At 41.8% G+C, this 24008-nt stretch overlaps 1 protein-coding gene across 1 annotated transcript in view; it reads right to left on the reverse strand.

Moving 5' to 3' along the window:
- The window catches only part of LOC126419637 (class E basic helix-loop-helix protein 22-like), a 1550160-nt gene that overhangs the window by 898493 nt on the left and 627659 nt on the right, over window positions 1-24008 (reverse strand). Inside the window, exon 5 of the mRNA XM_050086829.1 lies at window positions 13649-13699. Within this exon, the coding sequence (XP_049942786.1) occupies window positions 13649-13699 (51 nt within the window). The remainder of the gene's footprint in view (window positions 1-13648; window positions 13700-24008) is intronic.

Here is a 24008-nt window from a genome sequence, read left to right on the forward strand (position 1 = left end):
GGTGCCAAAATGTTGTCTTCATAGCCAGCGGTTAATGTGAGCAGAGATGAAACTCAGAAGGAGACAATTACGAGCTATATTGTGGGTAATCAAGTATTTCCAACTGAAAACGATGCAGGAGCATCTTCATTGCCCCTGCAGAATGCGGCTGAGAAGAAGAAAACGCATGACAGTTATGTAATGTTGAATGCATAGCTTCAGGCGAAATTTCTCACCAGGCCCTCGTACTTGGAGGGAGACACTATTTTTCTAGGTATCTTTATGTGTTCCCTGTGCTCTCAGAACTAAGAAGAACGACGTAACGTGAACAACTGGCATACTAGAGACAGTGCCCAACACACCTGCGCAAAACTTCGTCGAATTTTCACTGAGGGTTTCCATTTCGCGACCGATTGTTCCTTACTCTCCGAACAACCCTCGCGCATCCAAGCTTGTCCGAGCGACATTGTCGGGACTGCTAAACACGGTTGGATGAATGTACAAGCTGGCGTTTGCTGTCGAATTTATATCCATCAGCAGGTACTGGTACGCTCTGTAGTGTCGCTGGATGCCGTATTAGCTGGCACTGAGCTGTTCCATGCATGTTACCTTTCTCGTTGTGTACCTCTAATAACTTCTATGACTGACACACTTGACAAGGAGTAATTAGCACATTGCGATCCAAGCAAATTTTCTGTGTTAGTTGAAGAATGGGGTACTGTGCCACGACTGAGACGTGGGACGGTGGAGCAATAAGAAGTAGGGGCAAACAGTGTTTGGGTCTGGAAAACTAGTACTTATGGTTCTGTAGTCGGGACCGGAGTCTGGCAGAGTCGGAAGGTGGTGAGTGGAGCCGCTGGTTGCTTCCCTTCGCTCGTGCCAGCCGATCCCTGCTAGCTCGCCAAAAACGCAAAAAACAAAAGCAGGCCGCAGAGGCGTACAATTAGCAGAACACGCGCCAGTTGGATGTAGGGTGTCCTGACGGGTAGGGGGGGGGGATGTGGAGAAAAAGGGGAGACGTGGGGATTAGAGGGGGGAAGGGGGGGGGGGGGAAGAGATCTGTGTAGTAAAAGCCGCTCTCAGTTGACCAAGGTCCGCAGCTGACTGGACCAGGAGAACTTCAGCGTCTACAAAAGGTAAACCAAACGGATCAGCTTCTGTCTGTTTCCTTTCTTCTGTTCGCAGGTAATGCAGGGACGCGGGTACAAGGCACGAACAAATGGCAACTCCCAGTTTCCCTAATACCGCGAACGTGTGGCAGGTACCAAGGCTATTCTAGACGCTCCTGATCTTTTTTCCTGCATGGGGGACATCCGACATCAAAACTTACGAAATACTATTTATTTAGATTTACTAAATTTCGTGTCTTTTGAAACAAATCTTCAAATGGGGCTTTCAGAAGTTACACATTCATATTTTTTAGTGTGTTGCTGGACGCCCCAGGGTGTTTCTGACGGCAGCATGGGCGGTTTTTATGTCAGCTTCTGACTGGCTGGCACATTCCATGCCTATCTCCTGAGACTTAAGCTCTACACGCTTTACGTTACTAGTACGATATTTAGTAAACACTATCAACCGAAGCCCACCAGCATCCAGCGTGTAATAATTTTTTGATTATGTCTATTTATGTGCTACTGAATAAAGGGAGACACATGTCGCCTTCAATTATTGCGACGTCTTCAGTCGCCTGAAGTATGAATACATTCTCAATTAAATGCAGTATTTTTAATTTACATAAAGTGCCACTCTAGTTCTAAGCTACAAACATCGTTAACCCCGGCACATTCCCGCTTAACGTGCGCGTTTTATTACGCGCACTTTGTGTTTGCTTGTGTCTCTCACATATACCTTTACTGCTCTTCTTGTGGATCCTTTCCATACACAAGACTAAGGCATCGTGTCACCACTGCACACAGACTGTACCCACACACCTCCACCTTCTTACTCGTAGTATGTTTGTTTTTGTGTAGAGTCGACACCTACAAATGTGTTTATCTGATGTCTACGTCTTATGGTTGTATTTGTGATTCATGCAGCTTTATTACCGTTGGAATTTAAGTAATAAATGTAAATGTCGTGTGACTAGGGCCTCCCGTCGGGTAGACCGTTTGCCGGATGCAAGTCTTTCGATTTGACACCACTTCGGCGACTTACGCGTCGATGGGGATGAAATGATAAAGATAAGGACAACACAACACCCAGGGGCCTGAGCGGAGAAAATCTCCGACGCAGCCGGCAATCGAACCCAGGCCCTTAGGACTGACATTCTGTCGCGCTGACCACTCAGCTACCGGGGGCGGACATTTAAGTAATAAAAGGCTGATAATTGAAAAATACGCTTACAATCAGAGAAAGTCGTTTAGTACAGAAAAGGAAAAACAATTTGTCAAGACGTTCACCCAGATTTTGTTCCTGTCTGGCTGTGAAAGCTGGTCACCACTGAAGGCCTACAAAAGCATGATGGCATACCGTCAGTGTATGGCGACAAAATTTTAGAATTACTTAGACTAAAGACAATGGAGAGCTTTCTGAAATTGTAATCTACTTTTGACAGTTATGTTAGCTGTGGCACTTTGGTTTGTCGACTGAGTTCTTTAGTGGTAGAGGATTTAAAAAGTACTCAAAGCGAGCTGTAGGTTGGACAGCAGTGAAGAAGTCAACACGCACTTCCACGCCAGATACAGTCGTCCCCTGCAACATATGGACCAGCAATTTAGGCGCCGTATTGTAGCAGTGTTCCTGAGTGCTGGAACAAAGCATTTTGAGCGTCTTGTTGCTGGTTATGATCTCGTTTTCTTTCTCGGCAAGCTGAAATGATAAAAATCTCTCGGCTGTCCACCCCAATGAGTTAAATGAAATATACGAACTCCCTCGCTTGGAAGCCCAGTACCTTTACACAGGGTTATTTCTAAATGCCTCTAGGGTTTAAGAATACGAGTGTGCGAATATTACAAGACATACAGAAAAACATGTCCGTGAATAGCGCAACTCTCCAGTTTAGATTGGTAACAGGGTCAGGCATGTTACAACACGTACACGAGTTACCTGCTTCGTATTGCGGCATCTGCATATGGGCAACCCAGTGAATAGATTTCTAGAGCGGGCTGATGTTACGTGTTATTGTATGTACGCCTTGTAGTTTTCACACAGCAATCCTCTGGAACTCTGGAGGAACTTACGAACAACACTGCCAGCAAGTTTCATATCAGTTGAAAATTTCATTCTGGAATTATGTATTAGTCATGTCGCTCACTCTCTGTGACGACGTGATTTAGAAATGTTTCGACCACAGCTAGAAAGTGTAACCGCATCAGAAGCTTGGAATCATCCACGCTGCCACTCGGTAATGATAAAAGTTTTATTGTGAGTGTAACATCATCTCTCCCTTTTGCTCGCCTTCATTTTGTCGTTTATCTCAGACTCTGTGTGTGTGTGATTGGCTGCTGCTGACCGAGCTGTGGCAGCTGGTCCAGTATCCCGCGTAAGTTGAACAGTTGAAGCACAACTTAGCACTCCTTTCAGTGTTGCCACATCAACTGATCTAGTCAACTTCATGTATCTGTGTCTGAGGGTTTTATTCAATACATCTGCTTCTTTTAGTCTCTGTACGAATTTTTTCTGTAGCGTTTCGATTTCTCCGCCTCGCAATTAGCAGCTTGATCATAATCAAAGTGACTGAGACGCCAAACTTACTTACGCCTGTAAATACGACAGGAAGTGATGCCTGGGTCATAGTCAGGACAGAAACTTGTGTGACGGCTGCCAACTTTTGCGAGAGCTGGTGGCGCTAGTGGAGTGGTTTGACAAAAGTGATTTAAAGTGATGGAGAAGGCTAACAAGTACCAGCTGGACACAAAGAAGGTCCAGTGAAGCTATGTTGCAGTGAGTGAAGAAACCCTGCAACTATTTAGAAAAACGAAAACGAAACTTTTAGAACATTTTGTTAGAACAAATATGTTGGAATGCGACGTTTTAGGAAAGATAAGCAAGGATGAAGATAGGAGAGTATGTGTTGGAGGTATAGTAGCTCAAAAATAACGAAAAATCAAGAGGACGACACAAAATAGAGATGGTGGTTGCAGTGATGGGGCATAGCTTCTTATTTAGCAGTTACCCTCACAGGGAAAAAATAAATACCGTCTCTTGCACTTCCGTGGCAAATATTTCGGGCACCCATGAATACGAGCTCGAAACACCCACAACTTTCGCGGATGTACTTCTCATTCAAATCTTTCAGCTCGTTGTTTCTACTAGAGGTGCAGGTTTTAATGGTGTTTGACGCCGGGAAAGATGCACTTCCCTTTCTGAGATAACCACTACTTTACGTTTAAATAAATTATATATGCAATAAATTCATAGTGGATATACAAGATGTAATTTTTGTAATGATGTATGTTTCTGAATAATCATTGAATGCAGTTTTCGCACCATTAGGTATCTCGTATTTTATAAGAATAAAATAATGTAAAATTTTATAAGCCGTTTATAAAGATTCGTGAGACCTGACAAGACAGTATGTTCGGTCTTCTGACCATTTTATTTTAGATAATGATATGATGTAATACGGCCATAAGTTGTATGTAAATTGTTCAGCTTGATAAAATGATACTTTCAGATTTCTTGTTGGTATAACAGTGTCTTAATTGTTTCACTTAGTCCTATTGATCTGATGACTGGGTCAATCATATGAAGGTTACTGCATGTCGAATTGGTTCCTGAGATGTAATTTCTAAGAATATTCATTTTTTATGTGTAGCATCTTTGGTTAAGATTCTACCATCTTTGCTGACTTTTTAATGACTGAAGATCACATGCCACTAATCTTGACGTGCGATTTGCCATATTACCTGTTGTATGCTGTATATACTCTAGTATTACATTTGGAGTTAACATTTTCGTTTACGGCATGGTGATTCTTAAGAGTTATGATTTGTCATGCGTGTTCGTTTATGACATGGTGATTGTCAATAGTTATGATCTGTCATGCATCTGATTAATGACATCACATTGTAAGTACACAACAGATCGAGTGAGATGAGTTGTGTGTTATGATTGTTATTGTAATTACTAACTGTGGCTAATTTTTTGTCTTTTCATGTATTGAAAATACCTGACCACATACCCCTTATGATCGAAACTAGTTGTTTAACAAAGTGTCAATAGAGCAGTGCGCAAATGATGATATTTCAGAAATAAATTTAATGATTAAGATATGGTTAGTATATTCTTTTAGTTTCCGCTCCTAAATGAACAATACCAAGCATATATTCAAGAAAATTAAATGCGACTAAGATTTGTGACAAACGAATACACAAATAGTTACACAGGTGACTCACATAGTTTGTGTCTATGTTCACTTGCCACACACCCACCACCTTCAGCTGAGGTAGTGTCTTTTAAGAAATAGCTTGTGACGTCATTGATCCAGAGTCAGTCGAGCCGTACGTCATAACGACGATATTACAATTCAGTGATTAGTTGATACATTGTTAATTTAGGATAAATGCCGATGATCTGAAGACGGCAATATAATTTTACTGAAACTAGTAATCAGGATATGTATCAGCTGCGATCTGGACAATACAACTTCTATTTTGGTAGCTTTTTTACGCGGATAAAGAGGTACTCTCCTTCTAACAGTGTCAGGTAATTATAGTACAGCATCGTTTTGAACGAGAAACTAGGTGTCTCATCAATGCATTTTGATATCTTGCCTCTAAAGAAGTACCTCAGATGTTTCCGAACAATAGTAGAAAACAAGGCTGACACTCGAGCCCAAACGGAGTTCGGTATTGACCTGCTGGATGATGACGGACGTTCGTGGTGGAGACCACAGCACACACAGCACAGAAAGGCCTCAGAGATTTGCGGAAAGTCTGCTTTCGCTGGACACTCCTGGGAAACTTGCCGTTTTATCCAGGACAGAAGTTGGCAGTTTAGGAACTGTAATAGATGAAATTAAAATACGAATATTAAGGTTGGAAGTTTCGCGGAATGAAATTAGTTTTGAGTGAAACCTGGCCAAGTCGGAAGTTATAAATGAAGTTTTGCCAGCTTCTACTCATTAGCAAGAGACCAGCGCTGCCTGCGGCGGCGGGTGAGGTGCAGCAGAAGAAATGAAAGGAAAAGGAACGTTGCAGGAGAGGGAAAGGAGTAAAGACACCAGAGAGCAAACACACCACGGCCCCTTCCTGAAATATGTACAGACCGCTGCCGGCTCCTGTAGAGAGGCAGCGGGAGGAAATAGATTACACAAGGCTATGGTAAGAAATAACGTGTGGTCCAGACCGAGCTGTGTTCACACACAAATACTGCACAGTGATTCACACGTCATTTCACATTATAAAGGAGGAGCGACTATCACGCTGAAAAAAAAAAAAAAAATAAAGCTGCTACCAGAACTCTGACGATATCTAGTGTCCTCCTCTACCTATGCACCCTTCAGTGTCAGACTTTTTTTGAATGATTGATGATTTTCGGAGATCTTGCTTGCAAAAGTCTGCTGGTCTCCTACCAGCCTATATCTTCTTTTGTGAGAAGAAATGTAAACACTGTCAGCCGTGTGTCTGTATCTGTTTATTTAAATGGTCCAATCCACTGTCATTAAGTGCATATGTACAGAAAATATGACAATAGCATTAGTTGTTCAATAAATACAAGATCATAATGTTAAAAGCAACTGTTACCAAACAAATTTATGTTAATAAACAGAACATAAAACAAGTCACTTGCATAAATTCACAATATCGGCGAGGTTATGAAATCATAAAGTAACCATAATTAGTTTTGTTCTGTAATAATTTATATACTTCTGAAACCCAAACGACTTCAACAACAGGTGTGTTGCTCAATAAGAGGAGCCAATCGCATATATTGAGCACGTAACACAGTGAAATATATATGGTAATTTCAACACACTCTCTCCAGTACAGCAAAAAAATGAGAGTTCTTAACTATGCAATAAACATAAAAACCATAACCCCAAAAGTTAACAAAATAATTAAAAAGGTGACGATCCCTGCTCATGACAAATGCATCAGTAATCCGTGGTCATTACACTCATGTAGAAGGTACCCTATTAAGAGTAAGTAAAGCATCGTATGAAGTATTGAATAACGTATTAAGAGAGAAACCTGCAGTAAAAGTGAAATAGAACAGATATGAAATAAAAACAAGTCCATGAAAGACCATTATGACGCCATCCGTCATTGTTAACCAATACAAACCCCTCATGTTATGCATGGCAAGAAAATGATAAAATTTTAATCGGATCAACACCCAAACCCGCCTTTCACCACACTAAATACGACATCACTGGCTCCGAATCTGGTCCAATTTAAGTATATACGGACACACAGCTGACAGTGTTTCCGTTACTTTTCATATATTCATCAGCTATTGCCCCACTATAAATCTGAGACTGAGGATGGATGTACAAAATATACACTAATGGGAAAAGAAATCACAACATCAAGAAATAATTAATATAAAGTAATGAAGTTTCAGGAAACACATGTCTAGCTAACATGCTGAAGCAATTAATATTGTAAGATCACAGGTTAAGGCAAACGCGAGATAAGCTGTTGGAAATGTTAAGTGCTGGTACATTAAAAACCGGCGTGAATGCCTCAATGTTGAATGCAAGCACGTAGGTGTGCATGCATTTTGCTGTACAGATGCCGGATATCAATTTGTGGGATGGAATTCTATGCGTGTTGCATTAAAACGCAATTTGTTTCGTGTATGAGAGTCAGATAGGGGCGGTTAATGCTGTTTGTGGATGACGCTGGAATTGAACGAGAATGTCCCATAGGAGATAGATCTGGTGTCTGCGCAACCCAAGGCAACACGTCGACACCCTGCAGTACATTTTGGGATACAACAGCGGTGCGTGCGCGAGCGTTATGCTGTTGGAAAGCATCCCCGCATCTCCTTGAATGGTGTTCATTAACGGCAGCACAACAGTTCGGATCACCAGACTGACGCACAAATTTGCTGTCAGGTTGCGTGGGATAACCACGAGAACGCTCCTTCCGTCTGACAAAATGGCACCTTCGACCATAACTCCAGGTGTAAGCCCTGTGTATCCAGGCCGTGAACAGGTTAGTTGCAGGCGCACACCTGCCTCTTTCTGACCAACAAACGGCCATCGTTGGCACTGAGACAGAACCAGCTTTCTTCAGAAAACACAACAGACCTCCACACTGCCCTACAATGAAACCACTGAAGTCGCAATCTGCTGTGGTTTGGGGTCAGTGTCGGAGCTGTCCCTGAAGCAACACATTTATGTCACTGTGGTGCCAGTGCAGTACTGCAGATGCAGTAACATGAGTCAGACCCATACACCGAATGCGACAGTCTTCCCTCTCGGTGGGCGTTCGGAGTCTGATGTTGCGACGGTACACCCTCGTCACCACCTCGTCAGCAATCGTGTACAGTGTTTACATCCCTGGAAGTGTTTCTTCAGTATCGTAGAAGGAACTTCCAGCTTCTAGTAGCCCTATTACACCACCTCGTCCAAACTCAGTGAGGTGTTGACAATGGCGTCCTCGTCGCCATCTCGTCGCGTCCAAAGGCAATTACCGGCCACGACTGTTACAGCGAGTGTTCAAAGCAAACCTGATTTGCATCCTTACAGCGCCGCTATTAGCGCCATTCATATGCGACTGGTGCGAAATTTGAACAGACGTCGTCTCTCAGATGTAGAAACAAGTCTTCCAATTGTGTCGCACAACTCCTTCTTGTTGTTGCCATTTTTTCCGTCCGAGTATCTTCCTATAGTCAAGTGTGAATCGTTACAAGAATTTTATTGTTGAATTGATGAACCTGCAGTTTCTTCCACAACTTGCAGAGTATCGCGTTGTCTCCAATGTGAAGGTCTCTCCTACGCTTCTCTATCCGACGCTTGTCTCTTCGTCCCTGCATACATCCGCTTAAACTGCTTTCTGTAGTCAAGTCTAGTCTTCCGAAACTTCTACACCCAATACTGCCCTCAGTTACTAAATTAACTGTTCCTTCATACCTCAGATGTGTCCTAGCTACTGTTCTCTTATTTGAGTCCATTTATGACAGTTCGGCAGTTACTTGATCTCCCCATATAACCTTTAACATTAGCCTGCATCACCGGTTTTCAAAATCTGTTCTCTTCATGTCTCTTCTGTTTATCTTCCATATAAGGTTACACTGCAGGTAAATACTTTCTGAAAAGATTTTATTAGTCTTAAGGGGGCAAACAGCATTAGGAGATTCAAAATATCCTATTTTTTATTGCATAAATTGTTAGCTTAACTATCCAAGAATACGCTGTCAAAATTTCAAATCGAAATTCTCATTCGTTTAGATTTATTAACACAAAACCGAGTGTACATCGGTGAAAAAAGCAATTTGGCGACATACTACCATATGGTTTACGCGGATGAAAATCCTCGACACGAGTATTGCCCAGAGGCAGGAGACAGCTGGTGCGACGAACAGCCCTTGGAATGGAACGTGAATCGCATCTTACTCAATTGCACCCCGACGTACCAAAGGAAGTTCTTCCAATATATGAAGATTTATCAGGGGATGAATTACTGGAGAGATGTTTAGGAGGCCACACACAAAATGTGAATGAAAGTTTTAATTCCAGTATTTGGCGATTAGCTCCTAAACATTTGCACTCCGGACTAGAAGTCACTGAATTGGCATCGTATTTAGCAGCGGGCTTATTCAATGAAGGAAATTCATCCCTTCTGATGGTCATGAACGAGGCAGGAATTGTAGTAGGCACGCAAAGCTTCATTTATGCCAAACAAATGGATAACCAGCGCGTGAGCCGGCAGAATCGACGCAGGTCTTTGAAATCGAAGGAAGGTCGGAAAGCACTGCTGCAAGAGCGAAACGAAACCTTTGAAGAAGAAGAAGGATTTTACATGGTGCTGGAACTACAAATTAATCGGTAAGCATTTTACATTATTGTTAACTTCCTTGAGTTTCTAGTTTTCGAGAATTTATTTTTCTAACGCGTTTATCTCGAAATGATTTTTTTTCACATTTGCCTGCAGTCTAATGCAAAAAGTATAGAACCGATCATTATGAAAATTCATTGTATGATTCTTTCTAAAATTACGAATTATATGAACCAACTTGTGAGATGATATTATAATTTTAAGGGTATTTTTCTTTGCATAATTAGAGAAAAAAGATCATGGCAATCGAAGTAAATCGTTCCAACGCCTGCAAAATTTTTAATTTTCATTATTTTCACCAGCATTGAGGTTCACATTCTTAGAAAATAAGTTATTAATATAAAATCAAAACCTTTTTGATTTCAGATGAAAATCGGAATGGCTACACTGCACCCAATTGGAGAACTATACTCACAAATCTTCAGCGGGCATCGCAGCGTAACTTTGTTATTTTTGGCTGAAATTATTCATAAAAATTCATAAAAACTGTTAGAAATATGAATGAAATGATATCAAAATTAGATTAAATACTAATTAATTCATCACACCCAAAAAAATTCTCGAAAAATCAGTGTCAAACGGCATCTTAATGTGGTTTCCCCACTGAAATTGTTATTCAGTATTAATTTAATCCTGTTTTCCAGAAAACCTTTTCTTGCTGTTGCCAGTCTGCATTTTGTATCCTGTTTACTTTTGTCAACGTTCGTTATGTTGCTCCACAACTAATAGAATTCATCTACTGCTTTCAGTGTCTCATTTTCTAAACTAAATCATTTAGCGTTAGCTGCCGTAATTCCGTTACGCTTGTTTTGCGGTAAATGATGTCCATGTTAATATCTAGTTTCAGGATGATATCCATTTTGGTCTCACAACCTTCGGTGTCAGTCCCTGACATAGTTACAGTATTACTGGCAAATCTTATCCTTTTGCCTCGATTTAAATTCCTGTTTCGTATCTTTTCCTTGTGTCCCTTTACTACTTCATCTATACTTTTAATTCGAATGCCAATGAGTATTTGTAAGTTTTATATGATGTTATCTAAAACACAGTCTTTCATGTATCAGCGTCAGACCCTAAGTAGCTACTACCTGAGTTCCTGTCATTGATATCACCATACTGCCAGGCGGAGCTCCAGCAGCAGGGGCATAGTAGACTGACCCGCACAGCATATCAGGTTAGACCACAGACACACGTAATGTTATTCAACAGAAAGGCAACAAAAGCTTGAAACTGAGAATTTCGATTTTTATCTTATCACTGTGTTTGAAAACAGATAAATAAGAAGTACAGGAGTGTATGTAGATGAGTTACAAAGCAATTACTTTCAGTAATAGGCACAAATTATTTGTCTATAAAATTCAAAATAGTAAATTTTTAGATTAGCTTGTTTCTTATAATAAATTAGCAGTGAAATATTAAGAATTACATTAATTTGGTTTATTACAATTTTTTCTTCTAAATGTATATGTCAACACATTTTTAATCGTATAATACAAACAATTATGCAGTCTTTCATGTAGTGTTTACACAAGAATACGCACTGTATACACATTTTTCATAATGATGTCTAACATATAAGCAGATTCGTAGGTGGATATACAGTAGATACAAGAACACTGGACTTGCAAGACGGAGATGGTTTTTGTTCGAACACATTGTGTTGTACAACCTAAATTTACGAACGTTGTAACAGTGCAATATGAATGAATAAAATGGTACGAAAAATTCAATGAAACATGAAAATATTTGTGGACCTCTTATACCAGAATAATGAGGAATTACACACATAGGAAAAAAATACATATGTGACATGACAGGCACATTTTCAGCAAACGTCTGAATTTATTTTCCAAGAATGCTTATTAGTATGAACACATTCAGCTGGCCATATGTTGTCTTTTGTATAACACAGTACTTATAATATTTCCTGTTCTAATGTGTTAAAGTAATTGGATTAGGGTATTAACCTAATTAAAAGGAGATAAATCTTTATTGTTACACTCGGTGGTAATTCTCAAATTGGTTACAGGAAAATTTGGGAAAGAACACCATGTATAGAAACTATAGCTCATAAAAGTAGCATATGTTGTACACAAACAGGACCACAATGGAGTAGGTAGTAATGGGTGCACTGTCTTAGGATAGGCAATGAAAAGAAAGGTAGCATCTTCTGTATATATATATATATATATATATATATATATAGAAGATGCTACCATATGTGATGACAATCACATCCATTATAATTGTATACTGAAGATTTGGAAACTTCGGTGCATTTTTTGGTAGCATTCTCCGGAATAAATTTCGAGTCAGAACACAACATAAGCGTTGTAGAAGTCAGTAATTTAGATACTTATCCACCCACAATTAAAAAACGAAAATTTGTGACAGTATACTGGGAATGTGTGGTTTGTTAGTAGCTGGTCATATTTACCATTAGCTTCACCTAGATAGTATTGCTTAATGAAACTTTGTGTGTGTGTTTGTTAAAAACTCTATTCAGCTCAAGGGAAATAACGTCTTACTGAAAAAGATTTTTCATTACTGTCTATAAAACTATTCTAAGCAAAGAAATGAAAATGGCGATTTAGAGTGTTAGTTTTACAGTAAATGTTTTACTTTTATTGAGGAAATGTTTCTTTCTCATTTCATCATGTAGAATTTTCTGCGACAAAATGTTATCTTAGGCAAGTTCCGGTTAGAAAAAGATCCGAAGCAAACCTTATCATGTTGTAGAAGATACGGATAACAGAACTGAAGGCCATAAATAATTATATTTTCAAAGTCCTCCCTTCATGCGTTAGGAGTTCTACGCGTTTTATTGTGATGATCTGAAAATCTTCCTTAGTAAAAAATTACTGAGGCTTTTGTGGCCACTTGTTGACGTAGAGCCTGTAACTACGCAAGAATGACGTTTTAGCTATCGACTATCATCTTGATCTCCTAGACCGTCCTTTGTTTAGTGATTTTTCTGACGTTTCGACAGAGCGACTGCTAACACTGCCAAATAGCGCGAATTTTTGATAATACCACACATTCGTGGTAGCGAAAAGTCAGAAAAATCATTAAACAGACGTTGGCCGAAGTTCACGAGAGGCAAGGCAGCAGAAATACGTCACTCTTTCGTAGCTAAAGAGTGGGAAAAAGAAAAATGTTTATAAATCGGATAGTAAAAAATCTTCCGCATTTCACGAATAGGAGAACTACTCTTTGGCACAGTAATCGGAAATGTCACTGATAACGATATCTATTCACCTTTTTTGGTGATCGTGAACGCTCAAAACACTTTGCTTATTAGCTTTATATTACCCTATATGAACAAGAGTCACAACTTCTTTCTGATGTTACTGAAACCAATGAGCTACAGAATTTATTCTTATGATAGATGTGCTGGTCATTACTAAATATTTTTGTTTTTAAGCAGTGCTGGACGAGCAAAGCTTATGCATTCGTAAGCCATTGCAGAGCGAAGCACGCCGTCTACACGGACTTGTTTGATCTTCACTGCGAATTGCAACACCAAACAGCTGTGGCAAAAGAGCGATTTCCATCATTTAAATACTGATTCAGATCGTCAGACACGCAAAGGAAGACTTCGTTGGAGCTGGGATTGCGAGAGGCAGACGAGGCTGCAGAGGGGCGCAGCGCGGCTGTGCGCGGCACACGGGGCTGTCCTGCTCTGCGCATGCGCCGTTGAGCAGGCTCGTGGGCGTACTCACCCGCGCCTTGGGCGTCTGCTTCAGCCCGATGGCTGGCTGGCTGCGGTTGCTCTGCAACACAACAAACACACTCGTGTCAGTGCAAGTACAGACAGGAAGCACGTGACGTTACACGTTTTGTAATTTCACAAAATTAACTGGTCTCATAAAATCAAACAGTTCTCCAGAAAATAAGTAGAGCTATATATTTTAGGTAGGATTGGAATTCAGGGATCAGAAGAAGAAAATAAACAACAGACAGAAATTTGCTATAGCAATCTAATTTATTAAGAAAATCACTGCGTCAACACGAAATTCAGTAAATATGTATTTTGAATACAACTAATCCGTCGGAACAGGCCTTGGAAGGCCCAACGGTACCAACCGACCGCCGTGTCATCCTCAGCCCACAGGCGTTACTGGATGCGGATATAGAGGGGCATGTGGTCAGCACACCGCTCTCCCGGCCGTATGCCAGTTTCAGAGACTGGAGCCGCCGCTTCTCAGTCAAGTAGCTCCTCAGTTTGCCTCACAAGAGCTGATTGCACCCCGCTTGCCAACAGCGCTCGGCAGATGGGATGGTCACCCATCCAAGTGCTATCCCAGCCCGACAGCTCTTAACGTCGGTGATCTGAACGGGAACCGGTATTACCACTACGGCAAGGCCGTTGGTATTTTGAATATTACTAACAGCAAAATCAGAGTACAATTCATGTAAGTATCCATTATTGGACGGAAATGTGAAATCAATGAAAACCAAATAACAATACAAAAATGAATTTCTTATGAAACTAAGAAAATAAAATTTCATTATAAAGTACCATAAACCTCACAGTTAAGTTAGAGTTTTTAAATCTGTACAATATTTCTGAAGCTGGAGGGAATACTAGTTGTATATCTTATGTCTAAAATATGTGCATTAAATTGCTTACCTGACTGTTTATAAGAGCTTTAAATCAACCAGTCTGTTATAACAGATGTTTGAAAAATTATAAACAAGACTACAGAAATATTTGTGACAGTGTGCAAGTACTCCTCAATAGTAATAAAAACTGAAATAATTATACACAATTACATATGTATCAATTGCAGTTAGTAGTATATTAGTTGGTGATTTTTGTTTACCAGCCAAGTAAGACTACGGAAGAATTTCCGACAGGACCTATGAGGTCTCGGCGAAGTATGTTTTTTCATTTACACTCCCATGTTAATACCCTCATTTGCTGTTTGAAAGGCTGTCATTATAAGGTATATGGAACACTGACATGGGACATGGGGTGATTCTTGTGGCGATACGTTGTTGACATGGAAGAACACATGAAGGTAGCCTTAGTGCAAACATTTTCTAGCAGTGTTTTGAAATTTTCTTCGGCTTATTTTCCTACTTAGTTTGTAGACTCGTGCGAAAACAATTTATCCTGTGTTGAGCTTGGAGAAAACCTGGACACTTTACTCGTATAAGACAAAACAACCACCTCTCTCACCTCAGCAAAATTTAATACTGGGGAACGACATTTTTTAGCAAGAAGTGTCTACTGAGACAGAGACGTTGAAGAATCAAACATAAGTGTAATAAGGTACACGATCAAAACAGATTCCTTCCTAACGCACATACACTGTTGTGGAGAAAAAATTTGAGGAATTACCTACGCTAGGCGTAAGAGTGCGTGGAATGTCACACGTATATGGTCACTACTCTATGTAGTTTTCTTATACGTTGTCGAGCCGAACTGTGTATTTTTAACCAGTTATTCATGTTTCTGTTGTAACATTAGCTTTGCTTCTTCTGTTACCCGTTTTACCTAAATCCACAGACGCTGTTCTCGCAAAGTTTGAGTTATCAGCTTGATTGTCTTCTTTACATATGTCAACAGTTATGTAAATCTGTCATACACTTCATCTCTGAATCACTCACTGACTTGTCAGTCCACCACTGTATAAGATTTTATCCTTGCTCGGTTTGGTTCGCGCACGTACATCGTAGACAGTTTGTCAGTACGAAAGGGAATACATCAAATATTTGGTAACGTGTTAATGGTGTTACCAGTGACTGTATTTCGGTAACCGTTGCTTTCAGATTTTCGTGAGTCTACTCCCGCTTGCCGTATAAGCAAGGAATTTTATTTCAAAGGACTAGTTTAGGGTCTAATACTTACGCCATCTTCAAGTCCATTACAAACCAAAAGAGCACTTTCATTCGTTGGCCACTCTATCGTACAGCCAATAAATACTAGTTTTCGTGGATTTTATACACCGGAAGAGTATACTCTACAACGTGTTCTGAAGTGACAGTGGTGATAAGACGCTCTAGGTCACACACCCCTAATGTATGCAATCCAAGACAACTACGTAGTATTATATGGGCCAAAGAATGAAAGTACTCTTTTGGTTTATAGTGGACCTGAAGATGCCGTTGCGCCGAAACTAGTCATTTGAAATAAAGTTCTTTGAAGATACGATTGAACTCCTTCATTTCTTTACTTATACCATCAGTCGCTGTCCACGAGAACGATGGACTTCCACAAACTGTCGTCTGAGGTTGATGTCGATGGCCCTGCTTTCCGATAAGCATTATTGCCGTCTGTGAGGCCTTAGCCAAATTATTGGCACCATTACATTACGGCTGGACGCGACATTGCATTTGATTCATATATTGCCACAATATCGCAGTGAATTTGTGTGAAGTTTAGACATTTTGCCCACAAAAATTGTATTATCCCGCGTACTTCAACTTTGGACTACATTTACATCTACATAGATACCTCGCAAGCCTCCACTAGCAAATAGAGCAGGGAAGAAATGAATATCTATATGCCTCCGTGTGAGCCCTGATTTCTCCTATCTTATCTTCGTGGTCCTTAATGTATGTTGGCGGCGGTAGAATCGTTCGGCAGTCAGCTTCAAATGCCGGATCTCCAAATTTTCTCAACCGTATTTCTCGAGAAGAACGTCACCATCCCTCCAGCGAGTCTGATTTGAGTTCCCGAGGCATCTCCGTAACAATACGTTTTGCTCGAACCTACCGGTAACGAATCTAGCAGCTCGCCTCTGAATTGCTTCGATGTCTTCCTTCAATCAGACGTGCTACGGATCCCAAACATTCCAGCAGTACTCAAGAACAGGTCGCACCAGTGTCACCAGCGTCCCATATGCGGTCTCCTTCACAAGTGAACCACTCTTTCCTAATATTCTCCCAATAAACATAAATCGAGCATTCGCCTTCCCTACCACACTTCTCACATGCACGTTCCATCTCACATCGCTTTGTAACGTAACGCCCAGATATTTAAACGACTTGACCGTGTCAAGCAGAATACTAGTAATACTGTATCCGAACATTACAGGTTTGATCTTCCTACTCATCCGCATTAACATACATTTTTCCACATTTAGGGCTGGCTGCCATTCATCACACCAATTGGAAATTTTGTCTAAGTCCTCTTCTATCTTCCTACAGTCACTCAACTTCAACACAGCATCATCAACAAACAACCGAAGATTGCTGCTCAACCTGTCCGCCAAATCACTTATAGAGAACAAAGGTGGACATATCACAGTTGCCTGGGGCAGTCCCAACGATAACCTCGTTTCTGATGAAGACTCGCCGTCGAGGCCAACACACTGGGTTCTATTACTTAAGAAGTCTTCGAGTCACTCACATATCTGTGAACTTATTCCATATGCTCGTACATCTGTTAACAGCCTGCAATGAGGCAACGTGTCAAACGCTTTCCGGAAATCTAGAAATATGGGCACGACCTGTACCCTTTCCCCCTAATTTCGCAGTATACCATGTGAGAAAAGGGCAGTTGAGTTTCGCACGAGTGATGCGTTTCCTCTTGCCTCGTCATTTCACCCGCACGCTGTTACCCACCTGTTAACTGCACCGCAACAGAACTTTGCCTACGGGAGACTCAGAATTTGTGCTCTCTTTTTCAAAGGGAATTGACACTCACGACCGTTACAACGAGTGTTTACAGGAAAACTGATTTGCACCCTTGTAGAGGCGCTACTTGCGAAATCTGGATAGACGTCATATTTGAGCTGTAGAAACACGCCTGCAAGCTTCGTTTATGTCGCACAACTCCTTCTTGACGTTGCGATTTCTTTCCCGTCTGTGTATTTAATCGTCGTTACCGTGCCAAGCCGCACGCTTGTAATACTGTATTCGAACATTAGGGGATTTTCTTCATACTCATTTGAATTAACTTACATTTTCGCACATTTAGAGCAAGCTGCCATCCATCACAGCAACTAGACTCATGGTCGCAGTTGGACTTTTTACTAGATAGTAATTAAAACTTTATGATTATGTCTTTAATTGTGTGTACTTAACCGACGATACTTTTGGAAAACGGAAATGACCAGCGTCTTTTTCCAGTGTCCTGAGGCCTTTCGTTGCTCCAGTGACGTACGGTAGCCCGCTGCTGGGTGAGGGAGATTACGTCTGCAGCGCTCCGCTCCGCCGCCTCCCAGAATGCGCTAATGGTAGCCTTTTTCCCCCACTGCGTGGCGCGGCAGTCAGTGTGGGTGGGCCGTGTATTTACGCCCCTGTCTGATTGGGCAGCACGTAATCTCCTGCACGTTACATAACACCGCCCCGGGGCGCTCGCGCCGACTTCATTACGGCAGCCACGCCCGCTTTGTGCCGTAATTAACGCAGTGCGCGAGCAATCTCCAGCCCATAGTGTGGCGCCTATTAGCCCCGCCATGGATACGCCTGTTGTCAGAGGCTACACTGGAGTAATCACTAAACTGCTAAGTTGATTTTATTCGCGTTCCTGGTCTCTGTCCAGGTTCTCGGTGATTTCTGTACTGGGCTAGCTTAATGAGTTCGTTTCTGTAGTTGGGAAGCCCTCCGCTCTTCCGTGTAACTCTAATCTTCTTTTCCAAGTTCAATTAGCGATTCGATATGACAAGAGCTTGTACATGAAGTCAGTTCTTCTCATAGAAGGTTTTTGGGATTTTACAAGGGGCATTCAATAATTGATGCGACACACTTTTTTTCTCGGCCAAATTCAGTTCAAAAATTGTGAAAGTTATTGTGGGACATCGTGTAATATACCAGCTACAGCCCCCATAGTTTCACGAAGATCCGATAGGTGGCAGCGCTATACCTGGCCTTCAAAATGGTGTTTGTTACGGAGGTCCGTTCCAAGCAGAGAGCAGTCACTGAGTAGCTATTGTCAGAAAACCAAAGCATCACAAATGATCTTAGCCGCTTGCGCAGTGTCCACGGGGACCAAGCAGTGAACAAAAAGCACGGAGAGTCGTCGGGCGAGGCGTCTCTCATCATGGACACAAGGTCTCGCAAACCTGTCCTTCCTCCCGCCTGCACACAGCTGTGGCTCCCGCAGTGTATTCGTCGGCACAAAAATTCAGGCATGAGCCTGATCTGCGCCCAGGAGTGGAGCTCAACAGACTTCGTTGGACTGGTCTTCCCCACCTACCCTACAGCCAGGATCTCACACTTTCCATCTGTTTGGCCCAATGATGGATGCATTACACGGGAAGTGTTATATGGACGATGAGGAGGTTATTTTTCCAGCAAGACGTTGGCACCGAGTAGTACCATGCGGGCATACGAGCCATCCCAGTAAGGCGGCGTAAGGCAGTCCTGTTGAACCAAGATTATGCTTAAAATAGGGTTTTGTAGCCCAAAGATTGGGGAACAATGAGGCTTATTGGAAACCCTAATAAATTCAACTGTTAAAATAAAGTGTTGCATTACTTACTGAACGCCTCTCCTAGATAGAACTCAACGCTAACTGGATAAATGGAACTACTGGTCATCTTAGTCAAGTTGCATTCAAAATACGTGTGAGCAGAATCACAAGTGATTCCAAATTAAAGAAGCTAACTGATCTACTCTGCTCATTTCCATTCACTGATGAGAAGGGAAATAATTTTTTGGAGAAACGGAACATACAGGGACAGTATTCTCAGAAAACCTACGCGTGCAGTAAGGACTGTATATCTGTTGTCAGTTCTAGAACATTCTACAGAGAATTTAAAACTTGGAATTTTGACTGCTGTTACACAATACATATACCCATTATCGTCCTTTGGCACTGCCAACATTTCTCATATCTGAAAAGCTGTACAAACAAGAATATAAAACGTCTCAAAAACTGTTCAAAACAAGACTATAACACTAAGATCAGTAACAACCTCTACAGAGGCTTAAAGTGGTTAACGTAAGTGCGGAAAGGAGTCAGACACAAGGGTGCACGTGTATTCAACATCCTACTCAGAATGTATCAAATGTCTTGTAGGTAACGTGGTGGATTTTAGGCTCAATAAACGAATTTTCTGTTGTGCAACTTCTTGTGCTTGAGTCAGTTAGTTTCACATTCCACGGATGATTTTGAATGATAAATCGTAATGGTGTGGAACGAATCATTTTACGTTCACAGTGAAAATTAATTACCAAAAATTGTCACATGCTGAATATTTCTTTTAAAAAAATACAGATGTGAGTTGTTAATTCTAACCCACCACCTTTTAAATATTACTACAAACGAAATTCTTCTACGGTATCGATGGAATTGACAAGGAGAAATTTTTCAGTTTGTTTTAAAATTTTACTTTGCTGTATGTCAGACATATCACTGGATAAGTGATCAAAAATTTTTGTTGCGGCTTTGCGTGCCCATTTTTGTGCTAAAGACAATCTAAATGTGGGGTAATGAATGTAATTTTTCCTTCTGGTATTGTAATGATGTACATTACCGTTCCTTTTGAAGGTCAGTGAATTATTTACAACAAACTTAATGAGGGAGAAAATAAATTAAAGAGTATGTTCACAGAAAGTCTTAAACTTAATGTTTGATATTACTCTGCAAGTAATATTCACTTCATTAGATAATGTCACACTTAACATGAAAGTAATGTACATCCTTTACTATCGAGAACGAATTTTCACTCCGCGGTAGAGTTCGCGCTGGTCTCAAACTACCTGGCAGACTAGAACTGTGTGGCGGGCTGAGACTCCAACCGGAGGCCTTTGCCTTTCGCGGGCCAGTGCCCTGCCGAACAAGCTATCTAACAAGTAGGAACAATCCCCTAGTCTGTGGCTAAACCATTTCAGCTCAACATCCTTTCTTTGAGGAGTGCTAGTTGCTCAAGATATGCAGGAGAACTTGTGTGTGAAGTTTGGAAGGTAGGAGATGAGATACTGGCCGAAGTAAAGCTGCGAGGACGGGATGTGAGTACTGCTAGTCGGTAGGCCAGCGTCCCAGGTTCGAGTCCCAGTCTGGCACCCAGTTTCAATCTGTCAGGATATTTTATATCCTTAACTCTTTCCTTATTCGTGATCCTTCTCCAAGTGAATCATAGAATACGGCTAATGTAATCAAGGTATTAAGGTAATGTGTCGCTGTGACGAGAAATTGTAGTGTCATGTTTGGATGAGTTTGAAATGGAAGGAAGGAAGGTGGAACTTAGTGCTGGCAGCTACTGGGGATTTAGTCGGAACTAGTTGGAGCAAAATGAAGATTTCTAGCAGCATTTTGTTGGCATATGCAAATTACCTAGGGAGATCAGCCATGTGCACATGTAGCTGTTTTTGCACAAAGTTTCGGCAACGACGTTTGTTGCCATTTTCAGGTGACTGGTGACTACTGAGGAATGATTGGTCAGTCCATCGCTGTGTCCCTTTATACTCTTATCGGTCGGTACCTCCCCCCCCCCCCCCCACTGTCCACCCCCGCTCTCCTCCCCCCCCCCGCCCCCCACCGTCCGCTGCTGTACGTCTTCATTCAGCATTCTCCTATATCAAAAAATTTCAAGCGGTTATATTCACTCCTTATTTAATGGTCCATGTTTCGCTTCCATACTATACTGTACTCCTAACAAATACCTTCAGAAAAGACTTTCTACGAGATACACTGATATGCGTTGTTAATAAATTTCTCTTCTAAGAAAAACTTTTCTTGTTACTCTACTGGTTATCTGTTTCTCGCATCCTCTGTACTTACGCAATCTTAAAATATTTTGCTACCCTAATAGCAAAACTCATTTACTTTCTTTATTGTCTAGTTTCCTGAATAGTTCCTTCGGCATCGCTTGATTTAATTCTAGTACACTCCAATACTCTCTACTTATGTTGAAGTTCACCTTGTTACCTCATTTCAAGTCAGTATCTGTTCCGTTTAACTGCTCTTCCAAACCTTTTCCTGTCTCTGACAAAATTGCCGAGTCATCCACAAACGTCCTCCCTGAACTTCCAAGCCAAATGACAGAATTTCTACGTGGTTTGTTTTGTCGCTTGCTCACTGTATGGATTAAATAACATGAAGGCATGGACTGTAACCCCTTCTCACTCCCTTCGCGTCTACTGTTTCCTTTCCATGTCCTTCGACTCTTTATAGTCTTGTTTCTGTACAAATTGAAGACATGGATCACTGCATTTCTCCTTGCTACCTTCAGAATTTCAAAGAATGTATTCGAGTCAACATTTCGAAAAGCTGAATAAGATTTTGACTCTGCAGCGGAGTGTGCGCTGATATGAAACTTCTTGGCAGATTTAAACTGTGTGCCGGACCGAGACTCGAATTCGGGACCTTTGCCTTACGCGGTCAAGCGCTGTACCATCTGAGCTACCCATGCACGACTCACGCCCCGTCGTCACAGCTTTACTTCTGCCAGTGCCTCATCTCCTACCTTCCAAACTTTACAGAAGCTCTCCTGCGAACCTCGCAGAACTAGCACTCCTGAAAGAAAGGATATTGCGGAGATATGGCTTAGCCACAGCCTGGGGATTGTTTCGTATCAGCGCACACTCAGCTGCAGAGTGAAAATCTCTTTCTCGAAACAACCCCCAGGCTGTGGCTAAGCCATGTCTGCGCAATATCCTTTCTTTCAGGAGTGCTAGTTCTGCAAGGTTCGCAGGAGAACTTTTTGTAAAGTTTGGAAGGTAGGAGACGATGTGCTGGCAGAAGTAAAGCTGTGAGGATGGGTCGTGAGTCGTGCTTGGGTAGCTCAATTGGTAGAGGACTTGACCGCGAAAGGCAAAGGTCCAGAGTTCGAGTCTCGGTCCGGCAAACAGTTTTAATCTGCCAGGAAGTTTCATTTCGAAAAGCTTTTTCTGTATCTACAAGTGCCATAAATACAGGTGAATAAACAAACGTATCAAAAAAATGGCTCTGTGCACTATGGGACTTAACATCTATGGTCATCAGTCCCCTAGAACTTAGAACTACTTAAACATAACTAACCTAAGGACAGCACACAACACCCAGCCATCACGAGGCAGAGAAAATCCCTGACTCCGCCGGGAATCGAACCCGGGAACCCGGGCGTGGGAAGCGAGAACGCTACCGCACGACCACGAGATGCGGGCCAAACGTATCATTGAATATTTCTGTATCGCATGAGAGCCAGAAAAACCTCAGGATCTACTTGAAGTGGATTAATAACACGAGCTGAGGGTAACGGTCGCAGGTGGGAAAGATGCGATATGCCAGAGATTCTTCTTTCTTGGTCCAGCTAGGCAGCTAGCGGCAGTAGCTCCCAGCTTCTTATGAAGAAGGCGTGACGTCGAAACACTATCAGTAGTGGACAGGGTCCTCAGACCTGTCTATGCTGCCTCCTCTCACGCACATCATACATAATGCCCACCCACGCAGCAGCAAGGGTGAGGGAAGCCGAGGCCTGGGCAGTGGGGTTGTGGCAATCACCCTTACCACCCAGCACACGGGACCGAAAGTGCACAACACTATACCGGTACGCTGTATACCCACTTCCTATACCATTCGGCAGTTTTCAAAGTGCAGACGTGCGAGACAGCCTCCGGCAAATGGCGCGCCATCACAATGCGTGCTTCGTAATTTAAATTCGTCCACAGAGGCGCAGTAAAGCAGTGACGCACGCACGGCCCGCGTATAGTTGATGTGGCGATTTGCCGGCGCCACGGCGGCTGTTTGCTCGCATGTCGCGTTACACAAAACAGCGGGCGGTATTTACAGAGCAATGTTTACTCAACACGCAAGTGCAAAGTCCGATATTTCCACTACAGTTAACTTTGCAAGAAGCGGACGGTAAACGTGTCCCAAAATTAAGCTACAGTGTAAGCCAACTGAATTTTTATGAAGCGCGTGCAATGGGAGCAAAGTCAGTTATGACGGCACACACGAATAAAGCGTGATCTGTCTTCTCGTCGCCTCAACTCAGAGTAAAAACTAGAGAGAGATCTATCGGGCCGACTCGAACACGGAATGAAAGATGCAATGAAGTTCAACTTTAGATAAGAATAAATATAGCTTGAACGTCTTTTTACTTACCTAAGTGCTGAATTAAACACCGATAAGTTATCAACAATTTTTTAAATGCTTTGATATAAAGGAACAAGGATCCATGGTAATCGAGAAAAAGTAAATGA

The sequence above is a fragment of the Schistocerca serialis genome, chromosome 1, assembly GCF_023864345.2.
Source record: "Schistocerca serialis cubense isolate TAMUIC-IGC-003099 chromosome 1, iqSchSeri2.2, whole genome shotgun sequence".
NCBI lineage: Eukaryota > Metazoa > Arthropoda > Insecta > Orthoptera > Acrididae > Schistocerca > Schistocerca serialis.